A 25569-nucleotide genomic window follows, 5' to 3' on the forward strand; every position below is an offset into this window, starting at 1 on the left:
TAGTTCAATTTAATGGCCTAATACTTTTAAGTAGCTCGACTTAACTGTGCTTGTAAACGTACTGATTGTTAAGGATTTTTGGAGTGGCCCCATCGGTGGTCAATCAATGGTCAATGGTACACCTCAGGGGTGGTCATGGCCATTGCTGGCCAACCCTTGGATCAAGCCCTGCTTATACAAACAAAATGACCTCAGTGGAGCTTCTTCTTCCAATTAGTGGAGCCCAGCATTTAACGGATAAAACCAGAAGCTTCCAAATACAATAAAGATTTTTTGATTTAATTGGAAAGTTCTTTGAGTACTGCATCAGCATGAAGCAGGTCATAATACTCACCCTCCAAATTAACTGTATTTCTTATCAGGGTCTAGAATATAGTTTTATATAACAAAATAGATGTATAAAAGTGAAGGTGATGAAAGGGAATTGACACACTGTTGACCTTCTCTGTGATTGATTTACCTTCTTCAAGTGTTAGCTTTCATTTCAGTGAAATTTTGATATTGAACAAATGTAAAACAGCACCGTCATCTGGCAACATGCAGCATCACATTCACTGTGAACATAGAAAATGATTAACTGGCGCCATCAAGAGGACATTCATTGACAGTGACACAAGTATCTGTCAACCACAGAGGTAAAGACTTTATTTCTCAGAAAATATCAAAAATATCTAAAACAGTAATGATCACAACAACCAATGTGCCCGCCACTAAACACACCCCTGAATCAAGGATTACAAATATGGCAAGAAATGGAGGCCCACACTCTCAAACGGTCCTCACATTTTCTCCATCTGTAAAGATGCTACTGCGGTTTTCTTTAACTTTCTTCTTGTTTTCATGAGCCCATATACAACAAAGATGACACCAAGTACACTTACAAGGAGAACTGCAAAGAGGACATAAAGAGCAACTCCAGCATCATCAGATGAAAGCTCCAGACCTAAAAAGTTCACCATGTTCACAGGTGGAATGGGGGTAGTTGTAAGCAAAGTGGTATCTGGTGTCTGCGCAGTTGTAGCTGTTAAACGAGAGAGACAGAAAACAAGGCAAATTCAGATATATTTAGAAATATTTTGTTTTTTGCCAAAAATTCAAGAATCTTTTTGACATTGTGTATCTGGATGTTAGTATGTGAGTTTTTCCACACCCTAAAATTAAATTAGTAGTATTAGTAGTAGTCCTAAATCTCACCATAAACACATAATTTTGGAATTACATGACAAAGCATTATTTTACCTTCAGGTTCAGGGTTCAGACACTCATGGGGCCCGAGGGCTGGGTCTGGGAAGCCGTTGCATGAGATGATGGAGGCGTAGCGAGAAGCTGAGTTTTTAGGGATGCGAGGAAGGTTTGGGTCAGAGCGGTTCACGAAGAAAAGTCCAAATCGCTCGGAGTAGCCAGCAGCCCACTCAAAGTTGTCCATTAATGACCAGGCAGTGTATCCTCTCAGATCAACTCCATCCAGAACTTGAGCTTAAATATTAAGAGGAATGGTTACATTTAATTTTTGTATATACCTGAAAAAACCTGGCTACATTAGTCCCCTTATGAAACCGTACAGAATGTCATGTCAAAAATAGCAATACAATCGATGTGGTACCTTTCAGGGCCTGGTTAATGTACTTTTCATAGTAATGCTTTCTGTGGATGTCATTCAGGTCGACTGCTCCACGTTCTGAGATGCCGTTCTCTGTGACATACACAGGGGGGTTTCCATACTCATCCTTGATAAACTTGAGGATTTTCCTAAATCCAAATGGAGTGATCTTAAGCCAGAAGGAGCCAGATTCGATCCAGGTGCGATCATGGGTGGTTCCAGTACCCCTGCACAGATAATAAATCAGACATTAAACAGGGAGGAACAAAGTATGGCATTAAATTGTTGATTTGCATTCCCTCTTGTCACAGATTTACTGCTCAGCTGCTGTATGACTTGAAAAGCAGTCATATCATTTGGGGGTTATTTCTTTAAATTCAGACCTACCTGTCACCTTCATAATCCTGCTGCTTTCCCAAATCAACTGGGTATGACAGAACTGTGGTGTAGTGGTTGAAGCCAAAGTAATCATGAGTCCCTTTGATCCTCTGGATTTCTTCAGGGGTAAATTCAGGTAGCCTGTTCAAGAAAGCAGAGCTGTTTTCAAAATCCAATGACGGCTTTCTCTTTCAATCTTACAGACTTAAATATTGACCTAGCACTTACAGTGCCTAGCACTGCAGTGTAAAAAGTAGTTATTGCACTAAAACCTATCATTAAAGAAAGTGGTGGGGTAGGTTTTTGGAGAGCATGGACAAAATGTTTTATCAAGGCCTTTAAACCAAGGTGTGTTTGACATTATAATACTATACGCCAAACAATATGAACGCTGTTCTTGTGAAGGTGAAAACTATTTCAATTACCGTGATTTAGGGAGACCTGCAGCAAGACTTCTTTCATCAATTGTTTTTTTCATCACTTCAGGGTAATCACCATTGAAAATGGGATGGGCAAACCAGCCAATGAAAAACTGTTGAAAAAAGCGTAGGTTGCATGAATCTAATAATTTTGATACAAGATATTTGGGGCACTGTCATACATATATATAGCCTCTACTTCACAGGCTTTAGATACATTTTGCTCTCTGAAAAATTCCTGAACAATGCTGCCACAAGTACAAACGTTAATGTAATTTGTCTACCTGTAAGTAGCGTTTGGCTGCATCCACGTCCTCCTGTTTATAGGGGTTCCTTGGCTCCGCCCAATCAGAATTAATGGTGATGGAGATGATGCCACCCTGTTTTGCTCTGTACTTTCTATTGTAGAGGTGCCAGGCCTCTGCATGGGCTTTGATCAGGTTATGAGCTGCAATATACTGCTTGCCTATGATGCCTATAAGGAAATCCAGAGATAATTGACATTGCTGTTACTCATTATCATACATTGTAAAATTTTAAACAAAAGGTCATATACCTAACTAACAGAGCTACTCTTCAACAATGTCCTCCTTCAAGTAACAATGAGTGAAACACTAGTTAGATATAACTACTACAATTTTTCTCAGACTTTTAGCTTTAACTACCTGAAAAAATGTACATTCACTAATTAATATTTAAAAGACTTGACTCAAAACATGGGATTCCTTTTACATTACACAACGTTTTACATTACGTTTACAATTATCTGTCAAACTATTTTTGTGTGTAACACCTGTTTTCATCGCAGATACATTTCCAAGAAGAAGAAGGGAAAGGAGAAAAAGAAGAACAACTTTTTCACATATAGTATTCAATTCTGACCAATAAAAAAATAAATTTCTCAACAATCTAGTATTTATTATTTGACAAACAAAAAAAGGTAACTCAAAGAAAATATATTTGATTACCTGGAGCAAAGGTACCATATCCATAACCAAGGTTGGCTACAATGTAAGGTTCATTTAGAGTGATCCAGAACTTCACTTTCTGTCCTAATCTGCTGAATAAAACATCTGCATACTCATAGAATCTCCGAACCATGATTTCATTCTCCCAGCCCCCAATTTTCTGCAGAGCCAGGGGAAGGTCCCAGTGGTACAGAGTCACCTTAGAAACAGAGAAGAGGACATTTTAAATGCTGTTCCACACTTTTCTGGTGGGTGAGGTTTTCCTTATTTGGCATTGCATTTCCTTTAGATGGAATAGTAGAGGTTTTTGGCAGCACAGACTGCTGAGGCCCTTGAGACTTTGCAGAGGAGCAATAAAAGTTATACATTTTAATATACAGCACTACATAGGAACCATTTGTGGTCATAATCAAAATGAAAACCTACTTGAGGCTCAATATTAGCAGCTTTCAAGGCATCCAGTAACCTATGGTAGTAGTCCAGTCCAGCTTCATTGATAAAGTTGTATGTGCCATCAGGGAGCACTCTGGACCAGGATACAGAGAAGCGATAGTGGGTCACCTTCAATTTCTTTAGCACTGCCACATCCTCGTCAACCTTATTGTAGCTATCACAGGCAATATCGCCATTGTAACTGTTGTCCACTCTCAATGGTGTATGAGCAAACTTATCCCAGATACTCAATCCTTTTCCATCTGTTCTCCAGCTTCCCTCAATCTGAAATGAGAGAAAAGTTATATTACAAAACAAGCCATTGTAAATACTTCCAATAAGTATTCCAAGTGTTTATTAAAGATTCCTTCAAATTAACTTACATGCCACTATGGTAGTATACCACAAGTGCACTTTAATTGAAGAGGATTACATTTTTCAACATTGCTCACCTGGTAAGAGGCACTGGCAGTACTCCAGTTAAAAGCCATGGGAAACTCTTCATAAAGTGTCCTCTCGTCATCTGGTAAGGGAAAGCCATTGTCCTTCATGACTTTGTAATAATAGTGAGCAGAGCGTTTTGGTGTCCTTGGCCGGTGTGGGTTAGTGAAGTCAACATGGTGCAGCCCAAATCCAACTTTGTATCCATTGAGCCATTCAAAGGAATCCATAAGGGATGTTGCTATGTATCCTTTCACCCTCACGCCATCAAGATTATGGGCTGTGGATGAAACATAAGGAAAGCAATAATATAATCAGCAACATAAAAATGTTGCCATTTGTGGTGTTAGATGGTCATCACACATATTTTTTGTCTTCAAAATGCTAGATTAAAAGAAAAAAATGTATGTTGGAAGGTTTTAGGGGCTAATGTGAAACACTCACCCTTTAGAGCCTCATCAACATAAGTTTTGTAGTAAAATACTCTGTCAATGTCATCGACTGTGGTCTTAGTGTCTGTAGCAACTCCATTCTCTGTAATGTAAATCTCTGGATCACCATACTCTTCCTTGATCCAGATGAGGAGTCTTCTTAAGCCCCATGCTACAGCTTTTTGCTTGCTTATTGCAGTACTGGGTGAATCACTTTCCTCTGCTTCTGACAAGTCTTTGTCATATTCATAAGACGGAGGGGAAAGCCGGGCTGTCAAATGGCCTACAATTTTTGTGGTGTAGTGATTAACACAGAACATGTCAGCAGTTCCCTTGATGAAGCGCTTTTCTTCTTCAGTGAAGGCAGGTAGTCTTGTCTCTGAGAGACCTTGAAGTTCACTTTTGTTTCCAACTTGCCACTTCATTGCATCAGGATAATCACCGTTCTTGAAAATAGGATGTGCAAACCAACCCAATTGGAACTGCAGAGCACGATCAGCAGCCACCACTTCACGTGGAGCATTAACATCTTTAGGTTCAACCCAATCAGCGTTAAGGGCAATGGATACTTGACCACCTTGGGATTTGCGATACTTATCATCATATGTGTGGTAAGCCTTGGCGTGGGCTTTGATAAGGTTGTGTGCAACTCTGTAGGGAGCAGTTCCTGGATTCTTAACATTTGGTGGGATCTGTCCGAGTCCATATCCTGACCATGCAATTGTGTGAGGCTGGTTAAAGGTCATCCAAAACTTCACTCTGTCACCAAAGGTGGCAAAGCAAAAGTCACAAAACTCATTAAAAATGTTAATCATGTCTTCATTCTCCCAGCCACTGAGGTTTTGAAGAGCTTGAGGAAGGTCCCAGTGATAGAGTGTCACCATTGGAGTGATGTTATATGCTAAAAGCTCATCTATCAGTCTATTGTAGTAGTCAACACCTTTCTGGTTCAGGGAGGTACGACGACCATCAGGAAAGATCCTGGACCAGGACAAAGAGAATCTGTATGACTTCACCCTCAGAGCTCGTAACATGTAGAGGTCTTCGTCAAGTCTGTTGTAGCTGTCACAGGCCACATCTCCATCGGCATTACCAGGAATACTGCTGGTTTCATTGGTAAACGTATCCCAGACACTGGGCCCTTTCCCATCAGCATTCCATGCACCTTCAATCTGGTAAGCCGAAGATGACACTCCCCAACTGAAGCCATCAGGAAAAGTGCCATAGTGATAGAGTTTTCTTTGAAAGTTGGTTTGGCTGGAGAATCTACTCCAAACATTTTTGGTTTGGGATGGGACAGTGGAAGGTGGAAGAGAAGAAACTTTATTTGGCTCTATATTTTTAGTTTCTTGTGCATTAAACAACTTTTCCCTGGAAGCAAAACCATTGTTCTCAATAATTTTGGAGTAAAAATAGGCAGACTGCTTTGGAGTTCTTGGCCTGTCAGGCAGGTCAAAGTCAACATGATGCAATCCAAAACGTTCACTGTGGCCTTGTGGACCTTCAAAGCTATCCATGAGTGACTGCACAGTAAACCGCTGCACGTTAACACCATCCAAATGTATAGCTGTGGGGAGAATAAGGACAAACAATTCTTATATAATCCCTTTAAACATGGTGACCAGTTTGAAAATATAGGAATCAGATCTGTACAAGAGTAATTTCAAGGAGGAAGCCACAGTGACAAAACACATGCTATGGTTGGCTTAAACCAAAAAAATACTAATTTTTTTAGGTTATCTTAAGTGTTCCTCATAAAGGCTTTGCCAAGTGTGTTTATTTGCATAAAGAGTTACATTTTACTTACCTTTGAGGGCCTCATTGATGTAACTCTTCAAATAATCTACTCGATGGGTGTCATCAAGAGTGTCCCCGCTGTACTCAGTCGGCATACCATTCCCAGTTATGTGAATAGGCACTTTGGTAACATTTAAGTACTCCTTGGAAATGTAGTTCAAAAGCCTTCTAAGTCCCCATGGTGTAGAATAGATCCAATCAGAAACTGTTGAGGACCATGATGGGTCCACATGTGCCTGGAAGTCACCCACCCCATGAGGACCAGGGATACAGCCACCATCAGTGCTGTTGATCAACCATGACGTATAGTGATTCAATCCCAAAAAGTCAGCTGTTCCATGAATCCTCTTGCTCTCTTCAGCTGTGAAAACTGGAAGCCTTGCAGGCTCAGAAAGAGGGCACTTGTTTCTTTTCTGCTCAATCTGAGTCTTGAGTGTTTCAGGATAATCTCCATTCACAAATATGGGATGTGCAAACCAGCCAAGCATGAACTGCAGGTAGCGATCTGCAGCTGCTGTATCTTCAGGCCTGGAAGGGTCCTTGGGCTCAGCCCAGTCAGAGTTCAATGCAATGCCTACTTCACCTCCTTGTGCTTTCCTGTATCTGTCATTGTAGACATGCCAGGCCTCTGCATGGGACTTGAGTATATTGTGTGTGACCTGCGAGTCAAAGTAAATTGTTAGGTAAATGTTTACAAATGACCATAAAACAGTATATTTGTAATAAAATGGTAAGGCACTTCCTCTTACCTTATAGGAGGCAACCACATAGTCTTTCACTCCAGGAGGATGTTCACCAGTGCCATACCCAGCATGGCTCACTACCCAAGGGCTACTGAATGTATTCCATGTCTTGACCCTGTCTCCAAACCTGGAGAAACAGAAGTCAGCGTAGTCCTTGAAGGCTTCAACAATGGATGCATTTGTCCATCCACCATAGTCCTGGAGTGCTTGGGGCAGATCCCAGTGGTAGAGAGTAACAACAGGTTGGATCCCAGACTCAATCAGAGCATTTATCAGCTTGTCATAGTAAAGAACCCCTTTCTCTGATTGGCTTCCCCGTTGGCCTGATGGGAAAATACGGGCCCAGGAGATGGAAAACTGGTAGGTGTTGACATTAAGACCTCGCAGGAGGTAGACATCATAGTCAACCTTATTATAACTGTCACAGGCTAGATCAGCTGTATGATTATCAAAAAAATGGTTTTCATGACCCCAGCGGTCCCAGATGGTCTCTCCTTTCCCATCTTCAGACCAGCCACCTTCAACTTTGAATGACTCACTGGAGGTCGCCCACTGGAAGCCATCAGGAAAAGATTCATTCAGCAAAGCATCTGGCTCGGATAAGGTCTTGGTGGCAAAATCGCTCCAAACCTTGCAATAAGTCATGGAACATGATGACGTTGGAAGTGTGTTTCTGATATAAGGAACAAGATGTTGAAAATTAAATTGAATTACATACTTAAGTAAAAATCCAACAAACATTTTTTCTGCAAATGTTTGAAATGGCAAAATAGAACTGGCAGAACTTCTTATGGCAATAAAGTACACCCTGTAGTTTTAAACGTAGTTTGTCCTATGCATACACAAAAATACACATATTTACGAAAGACATCTCTTTCAATCCTTCACTATATCCCTTATTTGGAATTTTTGTCTAAAAAATGACCTCTTGTTTTTCCACTGTCTGCACCTTCCACCTTTTACAGTGATTGGATTTTTCTCACTTTATATTTAAAATTGCTTCTAAAATAAATCAATACAATAACATTTTAAACTGAGCCGTCCCCAATACTTTCTGTGGCATGTTTCGTACAATTACAACGTCTTACATCAGTGTCCATGTTCGCTGTAATACCTTGGTTGGATATCGTCAGCTGGACGTAGCATGTCAACAACGTCAAGTCCAAAAACATTTTGGGGTCCATTGGTCAGCACTGTAAATGTACGACATGTGTTATTTTTTGATATAATGCATGTATCCTGCATTGTTATCAAACTACATTATAACCGCTGTTCAAGTTTCATTTGTAGTTTAGGTGTTTTTTTACAGAATGGCAAACAAAAGTGTTGTGATCAACTATGAGAATACTTGATGATACTATGATTCAAAGAAAGCAAGCTAAAACCTTTTACTTCCAACATTACCTTTCAAAATGTTTGTATCTGACAGGAACTGATAGGGAGAGCAGTGTTTGATGTTAACCTCATAAAAGAGAATGGGTTTTTCTTCACACTTTGCCTGCAAGAAAGAATAACTGTCATGTTCAATGCAAGTGCATGACAGAGCATACCAAGACAAACGTGGTAAATTTTTCTTCATTTTGTTATCCATGCAGATGAGGACTGTTAACTATGTTTTGTAATACATTTCTACATACCAAAACATTCTGAAGTTCCTCAGCCAGCTCTCGCCCAATGGTGCAATCATAATGAATCTTAATGGAGATGAAATCTGAATATCTCTGGAATAGACACACATGTGAGTGAATGTGAATATGGATCCCATATTATTCCGCAGCAGAAATTAAATTATTACAAATTCAATCTGCCTTATCTTTCAGAGAAACCATCCTAATATTCATCTTACCAGTAGTTGTGTATTAGAGATGATTGATACTTCGTCTGCCTTTACTCCAACAGATATTCCTCCATCTGAAACACAAGTGGTGTTAAAATAAACAATTACATGCACTTTTTCTTTACTAATTACACAGATAAAGGACATTGTCCTTTCCCCTGCTTCTCTCCAGTCCCTTATCATGACCTTTGGAACATGTGATGAACAGCTTTGGAGCCCATAATCATGCACAGCCTTATTTACTGCACATCTTATAATGCAGCAACAAAAAAAATACAACTCCAGAAGGTAAAATTACAGTAAAGGATAAGAAAGAACAGGTTCATAATAAAAAAAAAATCAGCCAAAGAAAAAATGTGTTGCTCTTATCATATAACAGTGATGCAGATAATATGTTAATGTACAAATGCAAAACAGAATGACAGGACCGTTTTTTTTTCATGATTTAAAGATCTTCTCTAATTGAACAATCCACAAATCCTTAAAAGGAACATATTAACATACATACAAGAACTATTTAAAAACTTTTCCCACTACATAAGACAGTAGCAACTGAAAAAGATAACTAGTCTCTTTAATCCTGCTGGACCCTGACTCAACATTATAAACAGATTTGGGGAAGTTGCAAGTATTAAAGTATTTTGACATATTAATTATAATTTATAATGAACAAGTTTTCAGAGGATTATCTAAGAAAATGTTGAGTAAAGGTGCAATGCATCTCCATTGATATTGGGGTGCAGCCTATGTATAGCATGCATTAACAATTATAAGACCTGTTGTTAGGAAAACTTTAGTATTAGTTTTTCATGCCTCACTTTTAAAATGCTAGTTGAAGAGATATTTTTTAAATTTGCAAATATGGATTAAAAGTTTCCCATTCTGTAAAAGCTACATAACATTATTCTATCAGGGAAACTTGTACATAATGTTTTAATATCTATATATTGTTCTATGCCTTTCTTCTCTCTTATGAAATGTGTTTGTTTTTCTTACCGGTTGATTTGTATTTTACTCTTGTCGTCATCTGCCCAGGGACAACAGATGGAAATGAGCTAGTTAGCTAAATCTGGTACAAAGCATCTCTTGTCTTCCCTTCTGAGACTAATGTTTTTTTATGTACACTGTCCCTGATTCAAATAAACTAATAAACTAAACTATCAAATCTCTGCACGTGATGTCATAAAACATTGATCTCCTACCTCTACCAGGAAACAGTTGGTGGTAGCGCTGGTAAACACTGATATGTGCATCAAGAGCATTTTGCAGCTCAGCATCCCTCAGCTCATCCAGGCAGCTCAAAGTCAACCAGGAGTCTGTCAGCTCTCCAAACAGTCCAAACACAAACTCTGCATACTGCTGAAACATCTCCACCAGCTCCTGGCTCTCCCAGCCTCCATATTTTGATCTCAGAGCTTCTGGCACTGCGGATCCATGAAGGATGACCAGAGGCTGCAGGCCCACGTCCAGCAGCTGTTTCATCAGAGTCTGGTAACAGGAGACCGCTGCTTGCTGAGGCTGACTGGACAGGCCTGTGGGTAGGAGCTGAGTCCATGATAGCGGCACTTTGTAGTGGGTCACACCTGTAGTCTGGAGGAACTTGAAGTACTGTTGAAATTCAGGAGGAAGTGCATAACCACAGTCAAATGTGTCCAGTAGAGCCCAATCAGAGGGGTTTCCACTCAGACCTTCCACCTGTTCACTGGTCATAGGACCGGCAAGAAACACTGCCTGGCGTGGATCCTCATGTTTCTGGCACATGCACCCAAACACAGTGATCAAACAGAGAGAGAAAAGTTTCCCCGGTAACAACATATTGTCTGAGTGTGGGGAACTGAATGAGTTATCAGACGGCTGACCTTTTATAGTAACACCGTTTACAAGCCTGAACTTTCAGACCGATGGAAGTTTCATGATTGACATTACTGTACTCAGAAGTCACCTCTGCTGTGATACTTTATGATGTTTTCTTAAAAGCCTCTCACAGCCTTGGATGTGTCTGATAAAATGCAGAAGGTCAAACAAGAGGCCAAGATTTATGATGCGAGGCAAAAGAAAAAATGTGTGTACAACGTTCAAGAAGGAGAAAAACTATTGGTGGGATTTTACGACTTTATGTCTAATTGGTGAGCCTAATCTCTCTGTTTAGTTCAAATCTAAGCTTGCTCGTCTGGTGCAGACTGCCATGAGGGTGATGGGGAGGAATGAAAACTTCTCCCTACAGCCAATATACGAGCAGTGTGTTCTCAGACAGGCACAGGGAGTGTTGTCCGACCCGTCTCACTTCCTCCACTGAGTACGAGCTCACCCGATGTAAACTGAACTGCTTCAAAAACTCTTTTGTTCCCACGTCAATCAAATTTCTGAATAATGTTTCGTAACGGTGTGTTTGTTGTGCGTCATGGTGTCCCTGTATGCTTTTTATTTTTTCTTACCTTTGTTATTTTATCTCTCATGCTTACTCATAATAAAGAGTAAGCATTACATCTTGTGCAATATGGGTATGTGCAATATATGTTGTGTTGTTCTGTTTTGGTATGTGCAAAGGGGACAATGTGCAAAGGGGACAATAAAGTGTATCGTATCATATTGTAAATGTTTATTAGCTCTTGGTCCCTGCTTTCTCTGCCTCACAGAACCGTGCTAGTGAAACAGGACGGTAGGGCGGGGGAATTGTGGAGACAGGAGGGGAGGGGGGAGCTAAGGGATGAAGGAGCTGTGTCTGAAGAGAGCTTTATTTTGATCTGAAGCTCTGCTCTGAAAGTCTCCTGCACGATGTCTTAGAGTCAATCCACCTCACTCACTCATTTAAAGTCTGTAAAGATTATACATTTATTTAATGCAAACTGTAAATTAACATTCACTTCATCATGTCTGATGTAGTCAAGGAATCTAATTAGAGCTCCACTATGGACCATTTTGGTGAGGCAAAACTTTGAACCCCCCCCCTTATAATAATCCCAACAATGTTTGTTGACCTTTGAACCACTTAGTTCTCAAGATTTTTCAACTATTGTAATCAAAATTAAAAACGAAAAATGTAAAAAAAGAAAAATGAAACGTCTTGTTAGAGATACTCCTCTGTGATTAAATTTCACACATTTCTCTTCTTCAGTTTGTTGAAGTCACTATTTTGAACTTATTTCCCTGTTGAGGAGTATTTCTTACACTTCTGGGTTCAAATTCAGGTCGTTTCATTGGACAGCTGCTCTTCTGCACCTCATACTTGGCCCTGCATGCTTTTAAGAATTTACATTTTCAGAACCATGTTGTAACCATGTAATTCATTGTTTTTAAACGTGACTAAAGGAGGGACGAGGTTATTTCCTGACATGTGAGAGTCCAGAGTCTTTCTGACCGTATCACGAAGCTGTAATAAAACCCTTTAGCTAACACTGCCTTGATATGATATCCATCTTAATTGTGTAATGATGCAATAAGACAGAAAACAGAATTGCTTAAAACAGCTTGACTATCTCTTGATAATATCAGTCCATCCTTTTCAAGCCACAATGAAGTACCTGTTGTGGTTAGCATTTCTGTATGTTTTCTGTCTGTACGGTTGCTGGAGCGGGGAGGTAAATGGACAGGAGGACTTCATGCTGGTTGGAGGGCCTCTGAGGGTCTCAGACATAGCTGTGAATAATGCCTTTGATTGCAGTAATCCCATTCCTCTAGGCTCTAAAGAGTACTTTGAGTACCTCCAGAGCAGAGGTGTGACCCACTTCAAAGTGCCTCTGTCATGGACTCAGCTCCTACCCACAGGCCTGTCCAGTCAGCCTCAGCAGGCTGTGGTCACCTGCTACCGGACTCTGCTCAAACAGCTGCTGGACGTGGGCCTGCAGCCTCTGGTCATCCTTCATGGATCCGCAGTGCCAGAAGCTCTGAGATCAAAGTATGGAGGCTGGGAGAGCCAGGAGCTGGTGGAGATGTTTCAGCAGTATGCAGAGTTCGCCTTCCAGGAATTTGGAGCTCTGGCAAACTCATGGGTGACTCTGGGTGATGTACATACTGATGGACCGGGTGAAGATGTTCAAGGTTCTCTGCAAAATATCCTCCAACTCAACAAGAACATTTACCAGCTCTTCCACCAAATGTTCCCTGAAATAGGTAAATTAGACAGCTGGTGAAGAATGACTGTCTTCTTTCTGGTTCTCAGGATTGTTAATTGATATAATATTTTTCATAGTTAAATAGATAATAAATCATTTGTCGTCACATGGTTGTTTCATATTCTACATCATCCTTCTTACACCGAGAATTGTGTTTTTTATTCACTGAGTCCAAAGAAGTAACTCATAAAAATGATGACTTTATGACCAGCTTCACCCAATGATTTATGGCCCAGATTAAACGTGTAGATAATCCCGCCTATATCAATAAACAATCCTCGACACGTCAAGAAAATGAGACCAATCATTCTTGTATATAATGTGCTAATAAAGACTTTTTATTTGTCTTAAAAGGGTGATATAAATAGATGAGCTTCATGTGGAATAGTATGGAAGCGGACTTACATTAATTCATTTTTTTTAACTCTTTTTTGGTGATGGATATAGTTCAGTTTTTTTGTTGAGATATCCTTGTTATTTATCTCATTGTCTCAGGATATCATTGCTGGTCTCCTGTGAAAAAAAGTTCAATTTAAACTGTTTTCTCAAGATCTTGAGAAATTGACTGTTATCACGTGATGGCTTTAAAATAAAATGTATGGATGTATGTCCACTTAGGGCTTCCGTAGCATGGAAGACATTGTTATTTTTTATTAATAACACGTCTGTTTTGTCATAAAATCATCAGTGACAGGGGTTAAAACAACCTGAAGACGGTCACAAATTCCTCAGCTGGTTGAGATTCAATACACAAATGACAGATTCAAGTGCCTCTTTGCTTCCATCACACAGGGAGGCGTCTGTCACTCGGGTTGAGAGCAAGTGAAGTTTCTATTCTATCGCAGATTGAAGGTTCAACTACAGTAAGCAGCATATTTTTTTCCTTCATTGAAATGTGACTCCAAATGAAAGTAATTTAAATCAACCAAAAAATAATAATAATTAACAATTAAATCCAAGGAAATTTTTCAATATTTAATTGGTGGAATGTGAATCTAATATTCCTCCCTAGCCAATTTAAAATCAGTGATTAAACAAAACACTATTAATGACATCAGCATGTTTGTGGCTAGAATCAAAATGAGCTCATCTGGATTAAAATTATTCTTTTACTGAAGATTTTTGACAATCAAATTGCCGTATGAGCTATGATAACCTTTCTGCACTGATTTCTAGTTCTGAATGCAGCGACCAAACCAAACACTAATTCTTAAGATTTATTTATTTTGGTCTCTCTCATTCTCCATCTTTATCTTCACAAAATGTGCCTTAAAGAATAAAAATCCCTTTTGGCTTGGTCTCAGCTGATTTTACAAAAATTAAGGGAACCAAAACAACAAAGCGTGTGAAATGATTATATCCTCTGTTGTGTATTATAATGGGGACAAACAGCACCAACATTATTTTTTTAAAGGTTTTGACCTCTTGGTAGTTTCCCTACCAAGCTATAGCAGATTTCTACTCTGAAGTTATTATCATTCATTTGCACAGTCCTGGTGGGGCCTTCAATGTGTTAGCATTGTCAGAAGTTAATCATCAGCCACTGAAATCTTTTATACCTCTCCTTATCTTACTCTAATCATTGCGCATTGTGGCTTTCATAAGTTTTCAACTTATTATTAAATAGTTGTGTTTAGTAGCAGGGATGGGATATTTATAATTCCAGACCCATGTTCCAAAAGATCTAGCCCCATAAATAAGAGGCTAGATCTTGGGAATGGGTTATATATGATGGAAAGGTTTATGTTTATATACAGCAAGACTGGATATCCAGAAACCATACTGGGCCCAAATTCAATCGTAGATCTGAAAAATTATCATATTGAAAAGAGGGCAGTACAGTCACTTTTCATGTCACACTTGCGCAAAACAGCTAGGTGGTTTGAATACATAGGTTAACTAACCTTAAAGCTTTAAATAATTATTTTCGGATTCGTGTACACATTCACAAATGTTGGTAAAAATGTGTAGATGTTTGTACACTTTTGCTAATGGATCCCTAATAAATTAAATGATTTTGCTTGAACAGACTGACATACCATAACCCAGCCCCCATAGATTTTAGATTTTAACGTCATAATGACGACGGCTGTGGGTCAGATGGTAGAGTTGTTGCCTCTCAACTGGAAGGTCAAGGGTTCAATCCCCAGCTGAGCAACATGTCCAATGTGTCCTTGGGCAAGACACTTAACCCTGCATTGCTCCCCCTGCTTTGGTGGTGGTGTATGAATGGATTAGTGTTGTACTTACTCTATGATGTACGTCGCTTTGGAAGTGTCTGCTAAGTGAATTGTAACAGTGTAACATAATGAAAAATGCTTTGCCTAGTAATAAAAAAATAATGCAGTTTCAAATGTGTGAGGAAACATGAGCCTGATCACGTATATGCTTTATCATCATATACAGATGGATTTCTTGTCAGTTCATATTGAATACAACTGTGCTTCTGCATCAAACTTTGCAAAGGAGCTGAGCAACTTACAGGTACAGTAAATGTTAAAGAGTAATACTTTATGCATTTTACAATTTTTGTTACACCACAGCTATTTGCATGTTGTCTTGCAGATGTCCAGTGGGGGTTTGCCTATCCTGATACTCAAGATGACTGTTGATGGTTGTTCCCTCGATCAGTTCCAGCTTCTTGGCGACTTTTTAAACGGTACATGTCATTGAAACTGTCTTGTTATCACTTTTTGTTGGATAGTATTTTCTGCAAAGTCATACTAAACTGATTGTTTTGCCTTGTTATCTAATAACCCTCATTTGGCATACTCATATTTAAAAACAGACCATTTGTTTTTAATGAACTTCCTGACTATAACTAGGTATCAAGGCTAGCCTGTTGTAAATTACAATATCAAAAACTTTAACACTATAATAGTGATTGAAGTTTTTTTTCCAGTGTTTTCAAGGCACTGATATGGCAATAACATTTCAAATGGATTATTATGATGGTGATCTACCCCAGACTTAGGTCTTGTTTCTCTATTAATGGATAAAACACAACTTAATGAGTTTGGCACTCATTTTATTGTTAAATGTTAACAACAAAAGTCCACTTCACTGTGGTAAGAAAAGTCTATGGGTTAGATGAAAGAAGTTAGGTTTAAAGATGAAACCTAAATTACGTATTTGTCGCAGATATTATTAAAAATTCAGCAAAAACATTGACAGATATCTTCAATCAAGCTAGCAGCAGTCTCCAAGAATGACATGCTGGTCGGTTGGCCAGTGCACCAATTTGGCTTACAAAGACCTTTGTTTCTGTAGTCTGTTGTCTTTCCAAATTTAATTGAAATATATCAACAACTATAGGCTGCGTTTGCCCTTAACAAAAATGCATGTCAAGTTTTGTAATCCTTTTATTGTAATTGATCTTTCTGTTGAAATGTAATCTCATCAATTCTTGGCATGTAGGCCCTATAATTGTCATTATAGTAGCATAAGTTTGGATCAAAGAACTGTCAGTAACTTTCGTTGACTCATCACAGCCTTGAACACAGACATGAACATTATGGGATGTGACATAATGGATATGTTGGGTGGGCTGGACCTGTTGGACTTCCCAACCAGGTATAGTTTAACTTGTACAATTAAACAGATTCACATGAAGAGACAATGTATTTTTCACTTACACTTGCATTGTTTTGCTACCTTCTGTTTCTTTAACAGTCCCCATATTTCCAACTACAGTGGAATTACAAAGACATATCAGAGTGTATGGAACAAGTTTAAGGCCCAGACTCCAGCAGAGCGAGATCTTTTCCTCAATGAATCATTCCCTTCTGGCTTTCAGTGGGCGGTCTCCACTGAGTCTTTCAAAGTTGAAGGTGGCTGGTCTGAAGATGGGAAAGGAGAGACCATCTGGGACCGCTGGGGTCATGAAAACAAAGTTTCTTATAATCATACAGCTGATCTAGCCTGTGACAGTTATAATAAGGTTGACTATGATGTCTACCTCCTGCGAGGTCTTAATGTCAACACCTACCAGTTTTCCATCTCCTGGGCCCGTATTTTCCCATCAGGCCAACGGGGAAGCCAGTCAGAGAAAGGGGCTCTTTACTATAACAAGCTGATAAATGCTCTGATTGAGTCTGGGATCCAACCTGTTGTTACTCTCTACCACTGGGATCTGCCCCAAGCACTCCAGGACTATGGTGGATGGACAAATGCATCCATTGTTGAAGCCTTCAAGGACTACGCTGACTTCTGTTTCTCCAGGTTTGGAGACAGGGTCAAGACATGGAATACATTCAGTAGCCCTTGGGTAGTGAGCAATGCTGGGTATGGCACTGGTGAACATCCTCCTGGAGTGAAAGACTATGTGGTTGCCTCCTATCAGGTTAGAGAATGTGCCTTACCATTTTATTACAAATATACTGTTTTATGGTCATTTGTAAACATTTACCTAACAATTTACTTTGACTTGCAGGTCACACACAATATACTCAAGTCCCATGCAGAGGCCTGGCATGTCTACAATGACAGATACAGGAAAGCACAAGGGGGGGAAGTAGGGATTGCATTAATCTCTGACTGGGCTGAGCCCAAGGACCCTTCCAGGTCTGAAGACATAGCAGCTGCAGAGCGCTACCTGCAGTTCATGCTGGGTTGGTTTGCACATCCCATATTTGTGAATGGAGATTATCCTGAAACACTCAAGACTCAGATTGAGCAGAAAAGAAACAAGTGCCCTCTTTCTGAGCCTGCAAGGCTTCCAGTTTTCACAGCTGAAGACAGCAAGAGGATTCATGGAACAGCTGACTTTTTTGGATTAAACCACTATAAGTCCTTCTTCATCAGCAACACTGATGGTGGCTGTACCCCTGGTCCTCATGGAGTGGGTGACTTCCAGCAATCTATGGACCCGTGGGATTCAGCAGCCTTAAGGAAGCTTCTAAACTATATTTCCACAGAGTACTTAAATGTCAGTAAAGTGCCTATTTACATAACTGGGTATGGAGTTCTGACTGAGTACAATTGGCAAACTCTCATTGACACTGATCGAGTAGAGGAAATGAAGAGTCACATCAACGAGGCCCTGAAAGGTAAATTTTTGAAATTTCACTAATTGTTGACCATTGCTACACAGTGTGAGAATGATTAGAATTGGCTCATGCGTTTCCTATTTTCTAGCAATACTCTTGGATGGAGTGGATGTGCAACGGTTCACAATACAGTCCCTAATGGATGGATTTGAGGATACCCTAGGCTACACCTTAAGATCTGGACTACACTATGTAAACTTTGATGATGCTGACAGACCAAGAACCCCAAAGCAGTCTGCATATTTCTATTCCCAGGTTATCAAGCAAAATGGATTTGGTTCACATAATAGTGACAGTTTCAAAGAGGCATTGATACAGTATACTCGCAAACCAACTGTTTTATCAACCTCAGAAGTTCCATCTAAATCGAAGGTTGTCTGGGAGAAATTCTCCAGCCAGACAAGATTTAAGACAAAAATGTACCGCTACGGCACTTTTCCTGATGGCTTCAGTTGGGGAGTGTCATCTTCAGCTTACCAGATTGAAGGTGCATGGAATGCTGATGGGAAAGGGCCCAGTATCTGGGATACGTTTACCAATGAGACCAGCAGTATTCCTGGTAATGCCGATGGAGATGTGGCCTGTGACAGCTACAACAGACTTGACGAAGACCTCTACATGCTTCGAGCTCTGAGGGTGAAGTCATACAGATTCTCTTTGTCCTGGTCCAGGATCTTTCCTGATGGTCGTCGTACCTCCCTGAACCAGAAAGGTGTTGACTACTACAATAGACTGATAGATGAGCTTTTAGCATATAACATCACTCCAATGGTGACACTCTATCACTGGGATCTTCCTCAAGCTCTTCAAAACCTCAGTGGCTGGGAGAATGAAGACATGATTAACATTTTTAATGAGTTTTGTGACTTTTGCTTTGCCACCTTTGGTGACAGAGTGAAGTTTTGGATGACCTTTAACCAGCCTCACACAATTGCATGGTCAGGATATGGACTCGGACAGATCCCACCAAATGTTAAGAATCCAGGAACTGCTCCCTACAGAGTTGCACACAACCTTATCAAAGCCCACGCCAAGGCTTACCACACATATGATGATAAGTATCGCAAATCCCAAGGTGGTCAAGTATCCATTGCCCTTAACGCTGATTGGGTTGAACCTAAAGATGTTAATGCTCCACGTGAAGTGGTGGCTGCTGATCGTGCTCTGCAGTTCCAATTGGGTTGGTTTGCACATCCTATTTTCAAGAACGGTGATTATCCTGATGCAATGAAGTGGCAAGTTGGAAACAAAAGTGAACTTCAAGGTCTCTCAGAGACAAGACTACCTGCCTTCACTGAAGAAGAAAAGCGCTTCATCAAGGGAACTGCTGACATGTTCTGTGTTAATCACTACACCACAAAAATTGTAGGCCATGCTACATTGAGGCTTAGCCCTGAATCTTATGAATATGATCGAGATTTGACAGAAGAAGAGGAAGGTGAATCACCCACCACTGCCATTAGTAAACAGAGAGCTGTAGCATGGGGCTTGAGAAGACTTCTAAACTGGGTCAAAGAAGAATACGGACATCCAGAGATTTACATCACTGAGAATGGAGTTGCTACAGAAACAAAGATAACTTGGGATGACACTGCCAGGGTATTTTTTTACAAGACCTACATTGATGAGGCTTTGAAAGGTGCTCTGACTTATAATACATTTTACAATATTAATGAATTTCATGACTTAATTTTATTTCCATGTTGATTTATTTGTGTGTGGATCTTTTATAACAGCCTATGACCTTGATGGTGTTAAGGTGAAAGGATATATAGCAACCTCTCTCATGGATTCCTTTGAGTGGCTCAATGGATACAAAGTTGGATTTGGTTTACATCATGTGGATTTCACTAACCCACACCGACCAAGAACCCCCAAGTACTCGGCTCATTTCTACCACCAAGTCATAAAGAACAACGGTTTCCCCAAACCTGATGACGAGAAGACACTTTATGGACATTTCCGTGAAGGTTTTATATGGAGTACTGCGACAGCATCATATCAGGTAACTGCTGAGATGAAATGCTTCAAGTCATGTTTTTTTGAGAAATTGTACATTATTCTTTGGTCATTTTTTTTCCCATTGAAATATGCCCATTATATTTACTGTTTCCAGATAGAAGGGGGATGGAGAGCAGATGGAAAAGGTCTCAGCATCTGGGACAAGTTTGCTCACACTCCTCTGCGAGTGTTCAATGATGACAATGGGGACATTGCTTGTGACAGTTACCATAAAGTAGAAGAGGATGTTGCAATGTTGAAGCAGCTTAAGGTGACCCATTATCGTTTCTCCATATCCTGGCCAAGGGTTCTCCCTGATGGCACCACCAAACACATCAATGAGGCTGGACTAAACTATTACCACAGACTGGTGGATGCACTGCTCGCTGCAAACATCCAACCACATGTAAGTGTAATTCCCTCCAGAATACTTGCAATGGAAAGTTGGTAAAGTTGGTAAACCCTAACTGTTTTTTTCTTTTCTGTCAGATCACCCTTTACCACTGGGACCTTCCTCAAGCTCTGCAGGACATTAAGGGCTGGGAGAATGACGATATTGTTTTCAAATTCAGGGATTATGCTGACCTCATCTTTAGCCGTCTTGGCCACAAAGTAAAGTTTTGGATCACCATTAATGAGCCGTACAATATAGCCAATGTAGGCCATGGCTATGGAGCAGCTGCCCCAGGTATGCTAAAATAAATGGCACCAAATTTTCAGCAGCCAACAGTGCTTTTGTCAGGTGGGGTTGAACCTGACCATGGTAAACAATGTTATTTGAACTAATCCTTCAACTTTTAACCAAAACAAAAAGCATATACGGTAGTTGAAACAACATAGCGAGGAAAACTAATAACTAATTAACTAATGTGACTAATATTGTCAATGTGTGTCCAGGGATTAGTTTTCGACCAGGTATGTTGCCCTATATTGTGGGACACAACCTGCTCAAAGCTCATGCTGAGGCCTGGCACCTCTACAATGACAAGTACCGGGCCACACAGAAAGGAATTATCTCGATCACAATTAACTCTGATTGGTCAGAGCCCAGGAATCCCTATAAACAGGAGGACATTGATGCAGCAAGACGTGTGGTGCAGGTAAAATTAAAAAAGAAAATACTTTCTAAAGTCTTACGTTTGTAAATTTGAACGAGTCTTCTTTAATGCATGCAATTTTTTTTCATGTTTAACTATAGACTTCAGTGGCAATATGTGAACTAGATGGTCTATTTCAACTGTTGGTTGTCTCCTGCAGTTTTACATTGGTTGGTTTGCTCATCCGGTGTTTAATGGAGACTACAGCGACATGATGAAAACAATCATTCGAGACAGAAGCTTGGCTGCTGGTCTGCCAAAATCTCGGTATGGCAAAAGAAAAAATCAAAGAGAAAATGACAGAATTTCTTTTACATGTATTTAGTGAATCTTATTAGTTTAACACAATTTTTCCAGGCTACCTGAGTTCACTCCTGAGGAGATAAAGAGGATAAAGGGTACCTATGATTATTTTGGGTTCAACCATTACACCACTGTGCTGGCATTCCCTGTGGCCTATGGTAACCTTCAACACTATGACGCTGATAGGTAAGAAGTACCAACACTCAAGTAGTACCAAAGTGATTGGAAAAAAAAAAGTCAGACATTGTGATTAGTTAAAAATAAAATACATTTGTTTTTAACCATGTGTTTAAGGAACACTTTTACTCATTTGATCTTATCAGGGGTGCAGGAACAATTGCAGATCGTACATGGCTGGATTCAGGTTCATCTTGGCTGAAGGTCTCACCTTTTGGTTTCCGAAAGATATTAAACTTCATTAAGGAGGAGTATGGAAATCCTCCTATTATCATCACAGAAAACGGCATGTCAGAGCGTGGACCTATTGACCTAGATGATTTTCATAGGAGCTACTACTATGAAGAGTACATCAACCAGGTACTAAAAGGTATCGAACAACAACTTCATATATCTAAAAGTTTAACAAAAGGTTGACAATATCTTATGTAAATAATGTCAAAATAATGTTCATGTTGAACCAAAAGACAGAAAGTTTCTATTACATAAAAACAAGAATGATATCTATTTAAATTTCTATTGGTGTTCTTTTTGTTCTTTCAGCGTACCAAATAGATAATGTGGATATCCGTGGATACACAGCTTGGTCCTTGATGGACAACCTTGAGTGGGCCACTGGCTTTTCCGAAAGATTTGGCCTTTTCTACGTCAATCATTCAGACCCTAATCTGCCTCGAGTGGCCAAGAAGTCTGTTGCACGCTACGCCACCATCATAAAATGCAATGGATTCCCGATGGGACCCCATGAGTGTTTGAACCCAGACCCTGAAGGTATATTAACCTAGAAAAAGTACTCATTTCTTAGCCTGTCTTAATTGATTATAACATACTGTACAAAATATACAATTCCTAAAGTGTTCTGTTTTGTAACAAAGTAAATAGGTCCGTTGTAGAGGCTGTTGTAGTGCTTATTTTTTCAAGATTTACAGGAGGAGTCAGACATTTTAAAGTTAGAGAAGATACCACTTTGTTATTTTGTTCCTGTAGTATTGAGCAGAAGTCAGCTAATTGTTAGCATTGTCACGGTTTGCGGAAAAAACAAAGGAGGTGGATCCACGTGCAGAATTAAACTAAAAATATTTATTAAACAAAAAGGCCAAAGGGACAAAAAAATTAAATTCAAAACCCAAAAACTAGAAGTCAAAAACACTGGAGCACAGAAAGACATCCAACAAAGACTAAAATCCAACACTGACAACTTACAACAATGATCTGACACAGAAAGGAAGGAACACTGAGACTAAATAGACATGGTAATCAAACACAGGTGAGGACAATCAGGGCAATCAAGACTGGAGGGAAACACACAGAGGCAGGAGAAAATACAAGACAAGAAACACTGAAGGCAACTGCAAAATAAATCAAGACACAGAAACAAAATACTAAACTAGATCAAATCATGACAAGCATACCATAATATATCTATAATATATCACTCTCAACAGCTAGTCTGGCTCTTTTCAAGGGTAAATAGTCGACACTGGTTATTAAACTGAGACTAAAACTTACATTAATGCTTTTTTTAAGAGCTGCAAAAGTTATTGTTAATTCCTGAAACTTCTAAGCGTCAGACAAGGGGACTTACATCAAGCAGACTAAACAGCCGTCTACATTTACATTCTAAATGTAAGTTGTACTACCTCGTCCACAGGGGCACCAAAATTGAGTCAGACCAAAAGTTTGTCACAGCTGTTGTATTCTTTCAATTTGTAAAAAACCCAAGTGAAATAAAAAGTTACTGGGGCGCGCTGGTGGCGCAATGGTTAGGGCGCGCGTCCCATGTATTGAGACTCTCGTCTCGAGCGGTAGGCTACTGCTTCCACCCGTGGCCCCTTTCTGCATGTCATTCCCTGTTCTCTCTCCCTGATTTCCAACTCTATCCACTGTCCTCTCTCTCTGCATTAAAGGCACGAAAAGCCCAAAATAAATATTTAAAAAAAATGAAAAAAAAAAGTTACTGGGGTCAAGGTTGTTGTTTGATTACTTAGAATATAATAGAATAGAATTACTTTATTGATCCCGAACTGGGAAACTCTTAGTCAAGAGTGGCAACATACCTGAATCCTACTACCAGCGTATTCATCAATAGATGTAGGCTTTTAATGAGGAAGCTACCAACCCAGATAAAAAGACACTCATTGAAAGCATGTCAAATCAACGTGCCACTGTCGATAATGTCTTCTTCAGAATCTGATGTTTCTTCTTTTAACTGACATTCAACCTCAGTTGACGACTAGTCTAGCTTAAAAATGCCTTCATGTGTCTCTATGCTTGGATAAAGCTAGCTGGGTTCAGTGGCGTTTTCTAGAGTCTGGTGGGGCCCTAAGCAACAATTAACAGGGGGCCCCTCCAACCAGCGTTCATCTCTCTGATGTTATAAGTAATCATATTATTCCTTTTCATTTTGCCTCAGTAACTTTCATTGACAAACATTTTCATTGTGATAATGTCCTTGATGTTTGGTAGTGCAACAAGATGCCGTCAGATGGGACGCCCTCAGGGAGGTTTCCTACTTTTATTGCAAACTTTGCAGATTTTTTTCCGCTGCTGTCATTTAAAGCTTGTCAGCCCTTGGGGGCCCCCTACTGACCAAAGCAGTTGTCGGCCTTGCTAAGTTGAAAAGCAGCGGTTCTCGCTGGGTTTTTGTCTGTTCCTGCAGTTTCAAAACGTTGTTTTCTGGTAATATTCTTCATAAACAGACAGTCACCCTCAATGTTCTGTATAACTGAGTATAATCAGTTCTCTGTCTTTTTACAGCAACAATTGCACCGGTCACACCTCAACCCAACAACGGCACAGTGAGCTTCCTGGGACTGAGGCTCTCTGTCAGTGATGCTGAAGCAGGACTTAACACCACATTTGCTCTCCTGGTAGTTGCCACATTGGGAGCTATTTGTTCAACCTTTTGCTTCTTTAAGGCAAAAAAACAGTCTAAAAGAAGACAGTCTGTACAGAAAAGATTCTAATCGCAAAAGAATGTTAAATTGTGAAGGAAGTTGCTGCAAAATCTATAATCCTGTGCTAAGAGCATTCAACAATGTCTTCTATTCATTGATTCAGAAACCTGTCTGATATGTTACTGCTTTTCACATGTGGCCTGTTGTCTTCATGACTGCTGAACCTGATGCTGTAGCTGAAAGAGTTTACTTTAAAGGTGGTGGCACTGATCCATGAATAAAGATGTAAAACACAGTATGTGAATTAAAAAAGGCTTATTACTGAATATCTTTGAAGAATTGCATGCCATAACCTTTAACTACAATCATAGCGGACACCCTGTTTAAAAACACCTGTGCATTGTTTGTCTTGTACAACAAACCTGATGAAGCCATGCAGGTTAAACGCGTTGTCTGTTTGAGAATGTAATTAAATAAAAAGAAGTAATTCAGCCGCCTTGCATGCAGTGAATCTTCTCATTTGTCTTGATAATAAATATGTTGTGATTTTCCATCAAATGCCGGCTTAGACGACATTCGTTAGTTATGAAACTGTTTTCTTTATCTCTAAGTAGCTGATAGGCACTTTCTGCGCTCTCATGATGACACACAAGACATTACACCATACAGGATATCCTTTATTGCAACTTGCAGAAGTCGTCTGCCCTGTCATGTATGTTTTGACTTTACATCAGTTTTTTCATGAGGTGAAAAATGTCAATTCTGTTTAATATAAGAAAAATCTTTAAAGTCATTTTGAGGCTGCAGCTCTGATATTGATTATGCTGGGGTTTCAATATAAAGATTTTTTTTTTCTTTTTCAGTTAAGCAGAATAGTCTTTATAAAGA

General features: G+C 39.7%; 2 protein-coding genes across 3 annotated transcripts; one reads left to right on the plus strand and one right to left on the minus strand.

Annotated features, from left to right (window-relative positions):
- Nucleotides 1-617: 617 nt before the first annotated feature.
- LOC109992216 (lactase/phlorizin hydrolase) lies at nucleotides 618-10876 on the minus strand. Its single transcript, XM_020644742.3, has 17 exons — nucleotides 10249-10876; nucleotides 9056-9120; nucleotides 8847-8930; nucleotides 8614-8707; nucleotides 8324-8402; nucleotides 7216-7882; nucleotides 6477-7125; nucleotides 4683-6236; nucleotides 4250-4518; nucleotides 3792-4082; nucleotides 3366-3564; nucleotides 2682-2872; nucleotides 2404-2510; nucleotides 1988-2119; nucleotides 1604-1827; nucleotides 1240-1476; nucleotides 618-1021 (listed from the first exon to the last, which is right to left on the minus strand). The coding sequence occupies exons 1-17, from the start codon at nucleotides 10859-10861 to the stop codon at nucleotides 780-782; spliced, it is 5697 nt and encodes a 1898-aa protein (XP_020500398.3). The 5' UTR covers nucleotides 10862-10876; the 3' UTR covers nucleotides 618-779.
- Nucleotides 10877-12531: 1655 nt separating this feature from the next.
- On the plus strand, nucleotides 12532-25172 carry LOC109992233 (lactase/phlorizin hydrolase). Of its 2 annotated transcripts, XM_020644760.3 has the most exons (17): nucleotides 12535-13156; nucleotides 13951-14021; nucleotides 15565-15642; nucleotides 15724-15817; nucleotides 16650-16731; nucleotides 16831-17500; nucleotides 17591-18206; nucleotides 18295-19845; nucleotides 19943-20211; nucleotides 20323-20613; nucleotides 20697-20895; nucleotides 21105-21307; nucleotides 21465-21571; nucleotides 21662-21793; nucleotides 21931-22154; nucleotides 22328-22555; nucleotides 24542-25172. In XM_020644760.3, exons 1-17 carry the CDS (start codon nucleotides 12559-12561, stop codon nucleotides 24748-24750), a joined length of 5622 nt encoding a protein of 1873 aa, XP_020500416.1. In that variant the 5' UTR covers nucleotides 12535-12558; the 3' UTR covers nucleotides 24751-25172. The 2 variants fall into 2 exon arrangements, with proteins under 2 accessions (XP_065818126.1, XP_020500416.1); XM_065962054.1 differs by lacking the exon at nucleotides 24542-25172 and having other exon boundaries at nucleotides 12532-13156; nucleotides 21931-22144.
- The last annotated feature ends 397 nt before the right edge of the window (nucleotides 25173-25569 follow it).

The sequence above is a fragment of the Labrus bergylta genome, chromosome 13 (genome assembly GCF_963930695.1).
Source record: "Labrus bergylta chromosome 13, fLabBer1.1, whole genome shotgun sequence".
Lineage (NCBI taxonomy): Eukaryota > Metazoa > Chordata > Actinopteri > Labriformes > Labridae > Labrus > Labrus bergylta.

What these genes read in the sequence shown, in the direction of transcription:
- LOC109992216 (XM_020644742.3), bottom strand. Translation starts at nt 10,861, where the DNA reads ATGTTGTTACCGGGGAAACTTTTCTCTCTCTGTTTGATCACTGTGTTT. An exon ending in GCTGACGATATCCAACCAAG is followed by an intron (nt 7,883 to 8,323) that starts GTATTACAGCGA and finishes TCCTTATATCAG; the next exon opens with AAACACACTTCCAACGTCAT. An exon ending in CAGGATTATGAAGGTGACAG is followed by an intron (nt 1,828 to 1,987) that starts GTAGGTCTGAAT and finishes TTATCTGTGCAG; the next exon opens with GGGTACTGGAACCACCCATG.
- LOC109992233 (XM_020644760.3), top strand. Translation starts at nt 12,559, where the DNA reads ATGAAGTACCTGTTGTGGTTAGCATTTCTGTATGTTTTCTGTCTGTAC. An exon ending in ATGTGGTTGCCTCCTATCAG is followed by an intron (nt 17,501 to 17,590) that starts GTTAGAGAATGT and finishes TTTGACTTGCAG; the next exon opens with GTCACACACAATATACTCAA. An exon ending in CTGCAAACATCCAACCACAT is followed by an intron (nt 20,614 to 20,696) that starts GTAAGTGTAATT and finishes CTTTTCTGTCAG; the next exon opens with ATCACCCTTTACCACTGGGA.